At 37.9% G+C, this 14,821-nt stretch overlaps 1 protein-coding gene across 1 annotated transcript; it reads right to left on the minus strand.

The window, feature by feature from the left end:
* Positions 1–331: 331 nt before the first annotated feature.
* LOC145076138 (dynamin-related protein 3A-like) lies at positions 332–2,580 on the minus strand. The gene is made up of 10 exons (XM_079022122.1): positions 2,466–2,580; positions 2,217–2,301; positions 1,814–1,927; positions 1,654–1,712; positions 1,344–1,396; positions 1,046–1,138; positions 957–968; positions 717–854; positions 535–648; positions 332–427 (listed from the first exon to the last, which is right to left on the minus strand). Exons 1-10 carry the CDS (start codon positions 2,578–2,580, stop codon positions 332–334), a joined length of 879 nt encoding a protein of 292 aa, XP_078878248.1.
* Positions 2,581–14,821: the final 12,241 nt, after the last annotated feature.

Genomic DNA, 14,821 nt, shown 5'->3' on the forward strand with positions numbered 1-14,821 from the left:
ACAAAAATTTACAAACTAATTAGATACAAGAAATATCAAAAAAATACCCTCAAATGCTTTTCAAAGTCTAATCTCCATGTCAGCTCTTCAACTCACTTCTCCATCTTCAACTCACTTCTTCATTTTGTTCTTAGGTTCTCTAAGGGCTCCAGCATCTCTTGCAGTTTCAAAGGCAGAAAGAAGAACAAAACGTGATATTATTTTGCCATTGGAAAGCTATGTTAACTTTTTTTTTTTTTTTTTTTAATTTAGAAAAAGAATCTGCTTCTCTAAGATATTATCCAACAACAATGGTAAAACGTGTTTAAAAGTTAAATGCAAAAAAGAGAACCTATTCTATGACAATTCCATTAACAGGCCTAGAAAGAATTGCACGTGACTTTATACCCCTTTTAGATTGTGGAGCTTTTTCATACTCAACTCCATCCTACAAAATACAACATCAATCAAGAAAAATATATAAGTAAACATGCAAAACCACAAAACTTACAATAAAACATAATATTATAGCTATTAATGATATATTAACCACACCTTTTGCCTCGACACTGTTGTTGCAAGCTTAGAAGATTTCACTTGCTGCAAGGTAACCTCCACAACTTTACTCCCACACACAAAATCCGGGTGTGATGTGTTTATGTAATCCATCTACCCAAAAAAGCAATATTTTCAGCCATGTAACGATAAAAATAAAAAATAGAGATAATGATACCTACCTCCATTTCAACTATGTGCCCAATCATGGTTTCAGAAGGCTGAAGACCATCACTTAAAAAATTCCCTATGACATCATCCATTCTCTTTCTGAGAACAGGAAATCTCTGTAACTCATTCACCATACATCGATGGCCCATCTAAAACATGAACAAATCAGTCAGCTTAGTGTCCAATTATATGAATCTTGCACATTGAAGGCTTGGATCTAGTAAACAAGCAATCTGTCGTCTAATTAGAACTTCAAATGGAACCTGTGTAACAAAATATTAAGTTATAAAAAGTATGTAGATGTGACTTGTGAGTGAGGGGTTATAAAAATAAGACCTACTTCAGGTACAAACAATGCAGATCTAGGGCCTGTTGCATTTTGTATGGCAGTTCTGATGTCATCATCAGTCAAGTCCTCACAAGGGTCAACTTCCTACAACAGTAACTCGTTTGATTAAATATATTTATTGCAAACTAAGGGATTTGGGCGTTAAATATTAATAGGTGAAAATGTGTATTCTTGCTCCTCCTGTGTGTATGGAAAAAACATGTGATTAACAGCAAAACATGTACAACTCCTCACAACAACAGGCGCTTCTTTTTATGACTTTTCCAACTGTCATTAGGTTAAGAATCACTTGTGCAAATGTCTTTTCTGTTCTAACTATCTCCAGTAGTGGCATCACATGAGCTGGATTGTAATCATTTCATTTAATAAAAAAAAGAAATTATTAGTTGAAAATGTTAAATAATCTTAAGATAAAGATGTGGATTATTTTGTTTAACCTGAAGAAATTTGCCCTGATACCTCGATCTTGAGATTTGATTTTTTATCCAATTAAATTGAGGTCAATGGTGGATGTGCTGGTTGCTAAAATGCATTGAGGAGGACAAATGTTTTCAATTTCACTGAAGATTTTTTTGCTTCAATGGAATGTTCTCAATTACAGCCTGCATTCACAAATAGATGATAAGAAACTGGGATAACAATGAAACAGTAGATCCAACTATTAACACAGCAGAATGGAATAAAAAAACTTGCATTCAAAGATAATGGTTCATTCTTTCGAGAGGAATGAAACTCTCCAGAAATCAAAAAGATAACTACAATATTCTCTGCCCTTGACAACCAGGGAACAAAAGGGTTAAATACTCAAAGGCAGGTAGTGATCCCCAAAAGGCCTGTCTGAACACAGATAGTGCTAACACCACAAATGGACAACTAAAGTGTGCACAACAATAAAAAAGTAAAAAAGATTAAACTGCCCCTCATTGATTCTCATGGATTATGTCCCGTGAATTGGGCTGCCCCTTGGCGTGCTTTGTTTCTCTTCCTTTGGTAAACCAACATTTGTTTGGGCTCATCAATAGAGTTGTCAAATTATGTGTTCATATTTTATGTTTTTATTAATTTAGCCATTTGACTATTTTCTCTAGTGATTAAACTATTAGGACATAAAACAAATAGTATTGATTTTTTTAAAAGATCATACCTCTATAACCATATCTACATCTTTGAATTGTAAGTAATCCAATACCCCACTAACCAATGAGCTTGTGCTAACTTCTTCCTTGCTACCAATCCATTAATATTTCCTGAAAAAGTCATAATATATAACTAATAAGTCACATAATAAATTGGCTACAAAGTTGTCATGTAACCTAACGGCACAAAAAGAAAAGAAGACATGTTAAAGAGATGAACTTTCATTCTATTTCTAGTTTTTCTACCAAAATCACTCAATGAAATCAGTGCCTACCATCAGGATCTGCATTTCCAGCGATTTGAAGTGCAACTGAGTTGGCAAGGTCAACATTTACGGGTGTGGCAGCTAGGATTAAACAGTTGGGAAGCCTAATGTATGACATTATCATTGTGCTAATACGAGCTTCAATGTTTGATGGCTAATCTCCAACAGGAACTTTTGTTGTACCAGGTAAATCCACACGGGTAATGTCAAGTACATTAGGTGAAAAAATCTTTAAACGAATTTGTTTATCAAAGACACCCTTGTTTCCTCCTGCTTCCCTATCTGTCTCAGCCTACAGTATTCAGACACCCAACTAAGGTGTTAGTGATCACACTTTGTGTTGGTTGACATAAAATAAAGTTTAGCTTTTTCATAGAGGCTTAAAGAATCAACACTTATCAGAGCTCTAACATTTTTTCCTCTTAATGAATCCTTATACACAAACATACAATTGATTCAGATGAGCTACTCCAAAGACACTCTCTCTAGCCCTGAATAATCTAATCACCTATCTGATGTGCATCGTATGAGTATATACAAAAATTACTTGAACATGAGAGGATATAGATGCATTGCTGGCCTGAAAGACAAAGACTCGTTTTGCTAGGTTTAACAGGCAGTTAGACAAATTCTGAATCATTATCCATATCAATTAAAATGTCACGTTCTTTAAGCTCCAGTAAAATACACTCAGGGTTCTATCAGACATGTAGTTTTGAGTTTTCTAAAGTTGACGAATTCAGGCAGTGTGTTATTAATCTTGGTAGGTAGAAAAAACTGCTTTTGGTCTAAGTATTCAAAGCCCTTTATTTTAAAGACAAAAGATCTCAAATATACATGATAAGGTTTCTCACGAAGTGTAATCTTATGCTTGTTTTCTATATATAATCCAAAGAAACACAACCATTAATTTAACCAAAAGAAACTCAACACAATTTAGATATCATGATTTGTTACTTACCACTTTTCTGTCGGAAGGACGATGTGCTAATTCCTTCTTGGTGACAACATGCCCTTTGTTTAGACCCATAAAGAGTCCTGTGTTTGGCTGTTTTGGAGCCATTGGAACCTGAAAAAATAAACATATATTAGCGTAAAGCAACATACACTTCACAACAGATCATCAACTTAGCCTCTGCAGTTTTGATTCAATATGACCTGAAAACCTTACAAGCCTCAGACTACAATCAAAATGCGCAATATATATTCTTATTAAACATGAAGCTGATTACAAGATATAAATGAGTTTATGCGTTCTAATAAGTTTGTAAACACTAGCAAGCTTACAAGCACATGGAAAGCATCTCGGAACTATAAGAAGATGCGGGAAAACTAAAAGTAAAATGAGAGCAAAAAAACAACCTGGGCAAGAAGAATTTGAGACCAAGTAAACTTTAGTTGCTGTACATTGTACTTGCTTCTTGAAAGAAACCCCCAAATTCTTAACTCCACACCGGAGGAATATCACGTGATGTACGTCAACGAGGATGTAAGCCTGAAGTGGGCCCTCAATTCTTAACTCCACACCGGAGTACTTGATCTGAGATACGAGCTTGGTTGCGTTATTCCTTTAGGATAAACAAAAGGGATTCGGTAGTAATGGAGGCGGATTAGGGTTTACAGAGAAAAGGAGAAGGAGAGAGTGAAGGTTCTCGGCTGGTGGAGAGGATGAATTCGTTATTCCTTCCCAAATAGCAACAAATCATTCAAAACTAGAAAAAGATATGTGAAGAAATGAAAAATAAATTGATTACCAGGGTCTCTAACGCAGAAGTTCCAAAGGTGATGACGAGATGCAATCGGGAAGCTAATGGAGCAAAGTTACGGTTCTTCGTCTATGTGTTTTTCGATTTATTTGTGGGGAATCTGAAACAAACGAGAATTAAGATTCACATTCCTAATATTGAGACTTGAGAATATAATTAGGGCTTTTTCTAACAATTTCAACATCGAGTGGGAGATATGCTGGTTCTACTGGGTAGAAGTAAGTGGGGGAAGAAGTAGGCGGTAGTAAGGAAGGAGCGTTCATAATTTGGGCAAGAGGGAAAGGAGAAAAAAAGGAAGGCGGGGTTTTTAATTTTTTCAGAATTTCATTTCCCCCTTTCCCCAACTATGGAACGCGCGTTCCATTAAAAAATATTAAGCGACATCCTTAGACGACGCGCATTTTATTATAGGTGCTCTCCGTGTTTTTTTTAAAACACTAATTTAAGGGCACGCAATAATGCGTGTCTTCTATCCTTAAATTTTTTGAAGAGATGACGTTTTTTTAATGTCACTCTCCTTTGCGTAACATAAATCAACGAGTGTCGTGGTTTGCACGTCGTAAAAGGGACTTTTTCTTGTAGTGGGGGGTGTGACACGTGCTACCATAAGGCAAGAAATCAAGATTAAGAAAGTTCGGTCCATATAAGTCTGAATTTGTCGTAAACTTTGGTTTTGACAAATTCACATGGATAGGAACACATACACCATTAAAATCTAAGTGTCATAAGATTCCCTCCTTCATGAAAGTGACTGTGAGGAAGTGCTTTCACTGAGAAAGATTTTAAGAAGATAGTGATTGTGGAACTGAATTCTCGAATTCGATTATGGTTACGGCATCCCTTTCCATGATTCGAATTGTAAGATTTGGCAATTAGTCTGAATTGTTTAGACACACATATGAGCTATCTAAAGGAAAGGTGTATAAGCTTAGATAAAGGATTATCAAAGCATTAGGTATTAGAAACATGAACTTAAGAAATTCAACAAGTATTGTTTTTCTAGAAGTTAAGCTGGTTTCTGAAGACATGTCAAAGCTAGTGAGAGCATAAGTGTTATGTTTATAATAATCATCATGATAGTGGGAGCATAAATGTTATGATAGAGTATGATTATTATGGAAAGTATTGCAAGTTAGCAATATTAATTATAGAAAACAAGAGTTATACTTTGCAAAGTCGCAATAGTTGAAAAGTTGTTTTGCTATAATTAAGAGAGAGAATATTATGCTTCATTTCAAATCTAAAGTCTTAGGATGTGGAATGTTAATAATTTAGTCAAGGATACATAGTGTGTTCTCAAATTTCGATTATGATTACGACATTCCTATTCATAGTTTGAATGTTGAGAACGTAGCACATAGAATATTATGGCAGAAGATTAATAAAGTATTAAATCTTCATGTGAGACATTATGCATCATGTCCAATACGCTTCGAGTATAGGATCGATTGCAAATGCCATAATATTTGACAATTCTAAAATTTTCCAAATGTCTAGCGCATTTAGAGGGAAAAAGGACAAGAATCGGTTTTGACTAAGATAATTAAACAACTATCAAAGGACAATCCAAAGTTCGCCGAGGATTGGTCGCTTGTGGGTAGTTGGAAGTATAGTATTGAATGGACCATACCGATATGAATAGAAAAGATTCTATTAAGAATGAGTAGTCATATGGAAAATATGGAAACGTGTCCATATTGGGAATTGAATATTGAAAATATATGTCTAGATTAGAAACTTTTATGCAAAAGGATGTTCAAAGGAATGTACTTTGAGTGAGAGACATCATATCTAAGGAATTGTATTGTAACAATCTCCGATAGATGACTTTGTAATATCGTTGGCAATAGTCTTTGTGACTTTTTGTGCTATGACATTACGAAAAGGATCATTGCATAAAATGTTAGAATCTAACATATTCTATAAGTGGCAAGAATTTGATATTCTTTCATTTATGAAAAAGGATTTGAAGTTGTGAAATGAGTATAATTGGAAATGTGTTCATTTGATCTATTTCACAAAGCAAGAATCATAGGTAAACATTGTGTGCATGCTAAGAGCATGGGACAAGTGTTGTAATAATTCAAGTAAAAAGTTGATTACCCGAAACAACAAATAATGAGTAATCGATATGGTGATAAATAAAAGGTGTTTTATTTATACTCAAAGGTTTGAGGCCATATGGGATTAGTATTATCCTTGTGTTTCACTTTGCATGTTTTGACTTCCTAAATAATTTAATTGGTTTAGAACAGTCAAATTATTTGAACGGGCCACAGTCGTTCATATGTTGGAAGTAGGTATGAATAAAGACTGTCATGAATTGGTTTGTGGATTGTCTAAAGAGTATTAGACATAAGCAAATGTTTGCTGCAACGTTCATGAGTGCTTATGAATATGATTTAAGCATTGGATTAAACCCACACTCACTTGGATCACTCCATGAATTGTATCACCAGTGATTGGTGAGACGATAATATCTTATATTCTTGAAACCGAGATGTGTGAGTTGTATCTTGCAAATCTGTTGCACATTTATAATATGTAAACGCACCAGTAACTTGGTGTCATAAAACATATTGTTGTGTGTGATTCGATGAGTGAGTGCAAGCGAGCATTGAATCAAAGTTTATCCGTTCCTTTTATCCAAAGAAGGATAAAAGCGATATCTTTGGGCCCCTCGATGATTTAGTGATGACAAACGTAAATGCTCGGCCGGGCTAGGGCTAATTTGATTTGTTCAATTAGTCAGTCGTCATAAATCGGAAGTCGAGAAATGGTACAGAGAGAATGATTAGAAATCATGTCTTATACGATATCTAGAATGGAGGAATATATGATCCCTTATCTAAAGGACACGCGTATCTGATAGGATCAGAGTTGACAGCAGCTTTGGAAAGCTACGATTACAGATCAGGATCTGAAGTCATACGCAGAATAGTTATTAGACTTATCCAAGTGGGAGACTGTTGGATTAGCGTCTAAGTCCATAACTATTTTGGTATGTACTTGACCCGATGGTGCATGGTCCTTTTGGGTTGCCTTCACCAAAGCAACTTGATAGGATGAATTATGGAGAAAAAGGATTAAATATGATTTATTAATATATTATGGGAATAATATATTAAAGGAGAAATCATATTGTTTAATTAATATTAGTCAAGAATTAATAAGAATTAAGTTTGTGACTAAAAGAGATTAATTAAACTTAAGGGACTGGAATTGTAATTATAAGATAATTGCAATTGGGCTATGGATTGCCTTATATATTATAAGGTTGGACGAATTCTATGGGGAAACCCATTAGAAATCGTCCAAGGCCTTTAAGGAAAGGAGTCCATGGGTTGCTTAGGGCTTAAGCATCCAAATTAGGGAGATAACCCTAATAGCCTCACTATATATAGAACCCTTATGCTCCAAAAATGTGGTGAACAAATTATCTAGGGTTTCCACACGTTTTTGAGGGCCTCCTTCTCTTCTCTTCTTCATCCTCTTGCTCTTGGTGTTTGTGAACCATTAGAGGAGTGACATTTGTGACTCTAAGCTTTCTAAAGTCATTACAAGGAGGATTTGAGATTGTTCTTGCTACATAACAATCAAGGTATGATCTAAACCCTAATTATATGTTATATTGATTATCATATGCTAGATCTAGGGTTTATAGTCTTGGATAAATTGCATGTACAATAGAGAAACCTAGATCCAAGCATTAGGGTTTGTATGAGCACATAGGATGTTCTTATAGCCAAAACCCATCAGATTCATCATCTTCTTCTTCTTCTCCTTCTCTTCTATTTGATCTGACATCATCCAGTTGATTGGGATTCCGCACCATCAAACGGATCTGATTGATACACAAGCAGATTAGGGACTTACATACCTACAACACCACCACCATCTCCACCACTACCCGCCACCATCACCAACCACCACACCGACCACCATGCACCGCCATTCATCACTACCGACCACCACCACTCATCACCACCACCCACCTTCACCACCGCCCGCTACTACCACCCCCACCCATCACCCACCAAAATCAATACTCGCCACAACCATCACCACCTACCTCCACCACCCCTACCAACCTCAATCACCTATCACCACTACCGACCAACACCACCGACCACCACCCACTAAAACCACCACCCGCCACGACTAGCACCCGCCACCACCATCACGACCCATGACCATCACCACTCTCTAACACCACCCCCACCTATCATCCACCAAAACCACTACCCACCACCACCATCACCACCTACCTCCACCACTTATCACCACCACCCCACCCACCTCAATCACCCATTACCACCACCCGCCACCACCACCAACCACCAACCACCACCACCATATATCACCACCTACTACCACCACCCATCACCACCATCCGTCACCACCACCACCTCCACCCACCACCCACTAAAACCACCACCCACCACCACCATCACCACCCACCACCTAACCACCACCACCCGCTACCACTACCTACCACCCACTACCACCTCCACACCCATCACCACCACCCGTCACCACCACCAACCACCACACCCACCACTACTCACCCACTACCATGCACCACCACTCATCACTACCGACCACCACCACTCATCACCAGCACCCACCTCTACCACCACCTGCTACCACCACCCCCACCCTTCTCCCACAAAAACAACCACCTGCCACCACTATTACCACCTACCTCCATCACCCACCACTACCTCCTCAACCACCTTAATCACCCATCACCACCTATTACCACCCATCACCACCTATCACCACCATTCTTCACCACCACCTCCACTCACCATGCACCAAAACAAGCACCCGCCACCACCCACCACCCATCACCACCAACCACCACTACCTATCACCACCACCCCTACCACCACCTTCCCCTTCAACCCCACCCACCTCCACCACCTACCTACTACCTACCATTATGACCACCACCTGTCATTACCACCAATCACCACACACCACCCATCACCACCACCTGCCTCCACCATCCATCACTGCCACCCCCACCACCACCACCCATCACCACCGACCACCACCACTTATCACCACCACCCACCACCTTGATGGGTTTTGAGCATTCTAACACTTCCTAAGTGTACATGCAACCCTAATAAACCGTGGATCTATGTTTGTCTAAGATACATGCAAATAATTATTTTTCCAAGGCTTATATCCTAACTAGCATGGCATGGGGAACTTGAATCAAATAAAGCTAGTAGAAACACTTACCTTCTAGTTGTAGTTGATTGCTTGGAGTTTTTGAGCCTAGCACCAATAGTGTGGATGCCTCAAATGAAAGTCACAAATCACCACAAACTTGGAACTTTGAGAGAATAGTCACCACTTCTCTTGAAATCCGCCCTCACCTCAACAAGTGTCAACTAGTGTGATTTCAAGAACCAAGACCTCCTTTATATAGTGTGGTGGATTAGGGTTACATCTAAGTAAACCCTAATACCCATGTCTCTTCATTTCCATGAGATCCATGGGTTAAAGCTCCATGAAGTATCCATGGACTTCTCCATCCAAGCCTAGCCCATTCCAAATAAGCATAGGCCCACACTATATAAATATAGAAGCCCATATTTAATTAGTAATATCTTTGATCACTAAATTAATCCTAGATTAATTATAGATCACTACTAATTAAATAATATGATCTTATATTAATATATTAGAACTTATAATATATTAATAAATCATAACTTGTACTATTCTCAAATATTATCCATAAATTGTTCGGGTGAAGTGCAAGCCAAATGGACCATGCCGGGTCGGGTCAAGTACATACCAAATATAGTTATGCGCTTAGACACTATATCCAACACACCTATCACTACCAATAGCCTTCACCACCCATCACCACCCCACCCATCACCCACAAAAACCAACATACACGATCACCATCCTCACCACCAACCGCCACCCACCCACCACCACCTATCACCTTTACTTGTCTCCACCAACCACCACTACCATTCGCCATCACCACCTGCCACCCACTATGATCAACACCCTACATGTCACCCCACCACCCTTCACCACCACCACCACTTACCACCTACCACGACCAAACATCACTACACACCACCATCACCTATGATTATGTGTATATAATCACATGTGATTATTTGTATTTAATCACATATGATTTATATGAACAATATTCTTTTTTGTCCATATAAATCATGTGATTAGATACATATAATCACATGTGATTAGATATATTTAATCAAATGTGATTAAATGTATTTAATCACATATGTCATTATTGCGTTCTCGATTCAATAGTTATTTTTTGTCAACTTTAATCATATGTGATTAGAAACGTATAATCACATCTGATTATATGTATCCAATCACATATGATTTACATGAACTATATTCATTTTTGATTTTTCATTTCAATAATTTTTCTCATATATTTAATCACATGTGATTATAAGTATTTAATCACTTATGATTATTGTGGACATATATTCTTTTTAATATTCTTGATTCAATAGTTGTTCTCATGTATATAATAACATGTGATTATATATATATATATATATATATATATATATATATATATATATATATATATTTCATCACATATGATTTATTGAATCAAGAACGTGAAAACAAATCTTTTTCAGGTAAACAGTTTGTGATTTAATACACAACGCCAACTATTGAATTAAAAACGCAAAAATGAATATTGTCCACAAAAATCATATGTGATTAAATACATATAATCACATGTGGTTATATGTACCTAATTACATATGATTTATGTGGACAAGATTCATTATTTCTTTCTCAACTCAATAGTTGTACTCATGTACTTAATCACATGTGATCATATTGATGGGTTTTAGCCATATGAACAATCCTATGTGCACATACAAACCCTAATGCTTGGATCTAGGTTTCTCTAATTGAACATGCATAGAATCCAAGACTTCTAATGGTAAATCTAGTATAATAACAATAAGAAATCAGAATTAGAAGATTACCTTGAATCACTTGCTTGATCTTCTTGTCCTTGGAGCTTTAGAGTCACAATTGTCACTCCTCTAATGGCTTACAAACACTAACTAGCAAGAGGATGATTGAAGAGAGAGGAGAGGGGATCAAGAATCGGCCAGGGTTTCTTCTAGAGCATAGGTGCCGATTTTCCTTGACCCTTAGGGTCTATTTATACCAGTGAGGCTCCTAGGGTTTCACCCTCAAACCCTAATTGGATAACTTAGGCCCTAAGAAATCCAATACCCTAATGATAAGCCTTGGACGAATTCTAAGCCTATCCTAAGTCCCTAGAAACCGTCCACCCCTTATCCATAAAGGATTATAGCCCAAAGTACAACTATCATACAATTGACAGTTTATGCCCCTTTATTCAATTAATCTCTTTAAGTCACTGAATTAATTCCTAATTAATTTATGACTTATATTAATCAAATAACAATATTATTATTCCTTATACTATTCACATAATATATTAATAATATTTCTTCTCTCATTACAAATCATCCAGTCAAGTTGCTATGGTGAAGGCAACCCAATAGGACCATGCACAACCGGGTCAAATACTTGTCTAATATAGTTGCAGCCTTAGACACTATTTCAACAGTCTCCCACTTGGATAAGTCTAGTAACTATATACACAAGTATAAACCGATTAGCAATCGTAGCTCTCAAAGACGCTGTCAAACTCTGATCTAATCAATCTTTTCCTTCAGATAAGGGATCGTACAGTCCTCTGTTTAGATATCATGCTGACAATTTTATGGAACTAATTCGCTAGCACTTGGTTTCTCGATTTCAGATTTATTTGACATAGAACTTAATCGAACACATCAATTCAGTTCTGACCGGGCCTGGCACATAAGTCAAATCAAATCATCGAGTGGCCGAGATATCGCTTTTACCCTCTTAGGATAAAAGTAATAGATAAACTTCGACTTATATGCATTTACTTATTCATTAATCAACTATACACAACAATGCGTTTTATAACATCAAGTTACTGATGCGCTTTCGTATTATCAATGAACAATCAATTAACAAATAACAAACCATATATCTAGGTTTTAAGACTATATGATATTATCGTCTTGCGATCACCTTTTTATTACATTCCATAAGGTGATTCCAGCAAGCGCGGGTTTGTTCCAATGCTCAAAGCTGGTTCATAAGCACTCATGAATGTTGCAGCAAACTTTTGCTATGTCTAATACCATTTAGACAATCTACACACCAATTCATGACCATCTTCATTCATACCTACTTCCAACATATGAACGATTGTGGACAATTCGAATAATTCGATTATTCTTAATAAACTCAACTATTCTGGAAGTCAAAACATGAAAAGTGAAACAATAGTTAAACAATTAACATAAGACAGTAACATTACTCATAAATAATACTCTTTTATTTAATCATCAAATGTTAATTACATTTATCTATTACACGTTTCTTATACTATCTAATCTATACTAATATCATCCTTCAGCCCAATACTCCTAGCATGCTGCAAGTGCTTAACCCTGCTCAGTCGCTTCGTAAACGGATCTGTTGGGTTATCTTCTGATGATATCCTCTTAACTACGAGTTGTCCTTCTTCTACACGATGTCTAATAAAGTGATATTTTATGTCGATATGTCGAGATCTACCATGATCCCTCGGTTCCTTGGTCAAGGCAACCGCTCCTTCATTATCACAGAAAATCTCCATGGGCTCTTTTATGGCAGGTACAACTCCAAGATCACTGATGAAGTTCTTCAACCATATTGCCTCCTTCGACGCTTCGCTCGCTGAAATGTACTCTGATTCACACGTTGAATCAGATAATGTTTCCTGCTTGGAACTTTTCCATGTTATTGCTCCTCCATTCAGGGTAAAGACCCAGCTCGACTGTGAACGGTAGTTGTCCCTGTCGGTTTGAAAGCTGGCGTCACTATACCCTCGCACCTTCAAGTCATCACTCCCTCCAAGGACTAAGAACCATTCCTTCGTCCTCCGAAGGTACTTAAGGATATTCTTGACCGCAATCCAATGGGAACTTCCAGGGTTCCCTTGATATCTGCTAACCATGATCAAAGCAAAGGCTACATCAGGGAGAGTACAAGTCATAGCATACATGATTGAGCCAACTGCGGAAGCGTATGGAACTCGGCTCATTTCTGCTATTTCAGCTTCGGTACTCGGACTTTGATTCTTACTCAACTTGGCATTACTTTGTATCGATAATTCTCCCTTCTTCGAATTTTCCATACTAAAACGTTTTAGTACTTTATCTAAGTAAGTGTTCTGACTAAGTCCTATTAGTCTCTTACTTCGTTCTCTCACTATCCTTATTCCCAAAATATAGGAAGCCTCTCCGAGGTCCTTCATAGCGAAGCACTTCCCGAGCCAGGACTTAACCTCCTGCAGAGTCGGGACGTCGTTTCCTATGAGTAGTATGTCATCGACATACAGAACGGGGAAGCTTACTATACTCCCACTGGTTTTGACATATACACATGATTCATCTTCGCTTCGTACAAATCCAAACTCTTTGACTTTCTCATCGAAGCAAAGATTCCATCTGCGAGACGCTTGCTTAAGTCCATAAATGGACTTCTCAAGCTTACACACTCTATTTGGATGCTTCGGATCAACAAAACCCTCTGGCTGAGCCATGTAAACATCCTCAGCCAACTTCCCATTAAGGAAAGCGGTTTTGACATCCATTTGCCAAATCTCATAATCATGAAATGCGGCAATTGCTAGCATCACTCTAATAGATTTTTATCTTCGCAACTTGTGAGAAGGTCTTATCATAGTCAACTCCGGGAGTTTGAGTAAATCCCTTCGCAACCAATCGCGCTTTATATATGTGTACATTTCCATCCACGTCGGTCTTCTTCTTGAAGATCCACTTGCACCCAACGGTCTTACGTCCGGGCACATTATCAACCATATTCCAAACTTGGTTGTCATACATGGACTAGATCTCGTTGTCCATTGCCTCTTTCCATTTTTCAGACTCCGGGCCTGCCATGGCTTCCTTATAGCTATTAGGTTCATCTAGATTTATTAGTGTACCATCACTAATATACGTATCCCCTTCGGTAGTAATATGAAAACCATAAAACTGGGGTTGAACTCTAACTCTTTCGGAACGTCTTAGAGGTAAGGACTCGTCAATCGGTTCAACCGGAGTTTCCTCCTCGGGTTGAGTGCCAGCGGTAGAGGTTCCATCATCTATCGACTCTTGAATCTCTTCAATCTCGATTTGCCTCCCACTGTCTCCTTGGCTTATGAGTTCTTGCTCTCGGAAAACTCCTCTCCTCACAACAAAGACAACATTGTCCTTCGGTCTATAGAAGAGATATCCAAAGGATTTTTGAGGGTAGCCGATGAAAATACATCGCTCAATACGAGGTTCGAGCTTGGCATGAGTATCTCGTCTTACGAAAGCCTCGCAACCCCAAACCTTGATATGTGCTAACGGGGGAGCTTTCCCTGTCCATATCTCGTGAGGTGTTTTGGCAACCTTCTTAGTAGGGACTCGGTTAAGGATATGGGCGGCAGTCTCTAAGGCA

Source organism: Lactuca serriola, chromosome 9 (assembly GCF_051521515.1).
Source record: "Lactuca serriola cultivar US96UC23 chromosome 9, Lser_US96UC23_V15, whole genome shotgun sequence".
In the NCBI taxonomy this organism is placed as follows: domain Eukaryota; kingdom Viridiplantae; phylum Streptophyta; class Magnoliopsida; order Asterales; family Asteraceae; genus Lactuca; species Lactuca serriola.

Coding starts and splice junctions, on each gene's coding strand:
- LOC145076138 (XM_079022122.1), bottom strand. CDS start 2,580: ATGATAATGTCATACATTAGGCTTCCCAACTGTTTAATCCTAGCTGCC. Junction 1,928..2,216: donor ATTACTTACAATTCAAAGAT/GTAGATATGGTT, acceptor TGCACACTTTAG/TTGTCCATTTGTGGTGTTAG. Junction 1,713..1,813: donor TGTCAAGGGCAGAGAATATT/GTAGTTATCTTT, acceptor CTGTGTTAATAG/TTGGATCTACTGTTTCATTG.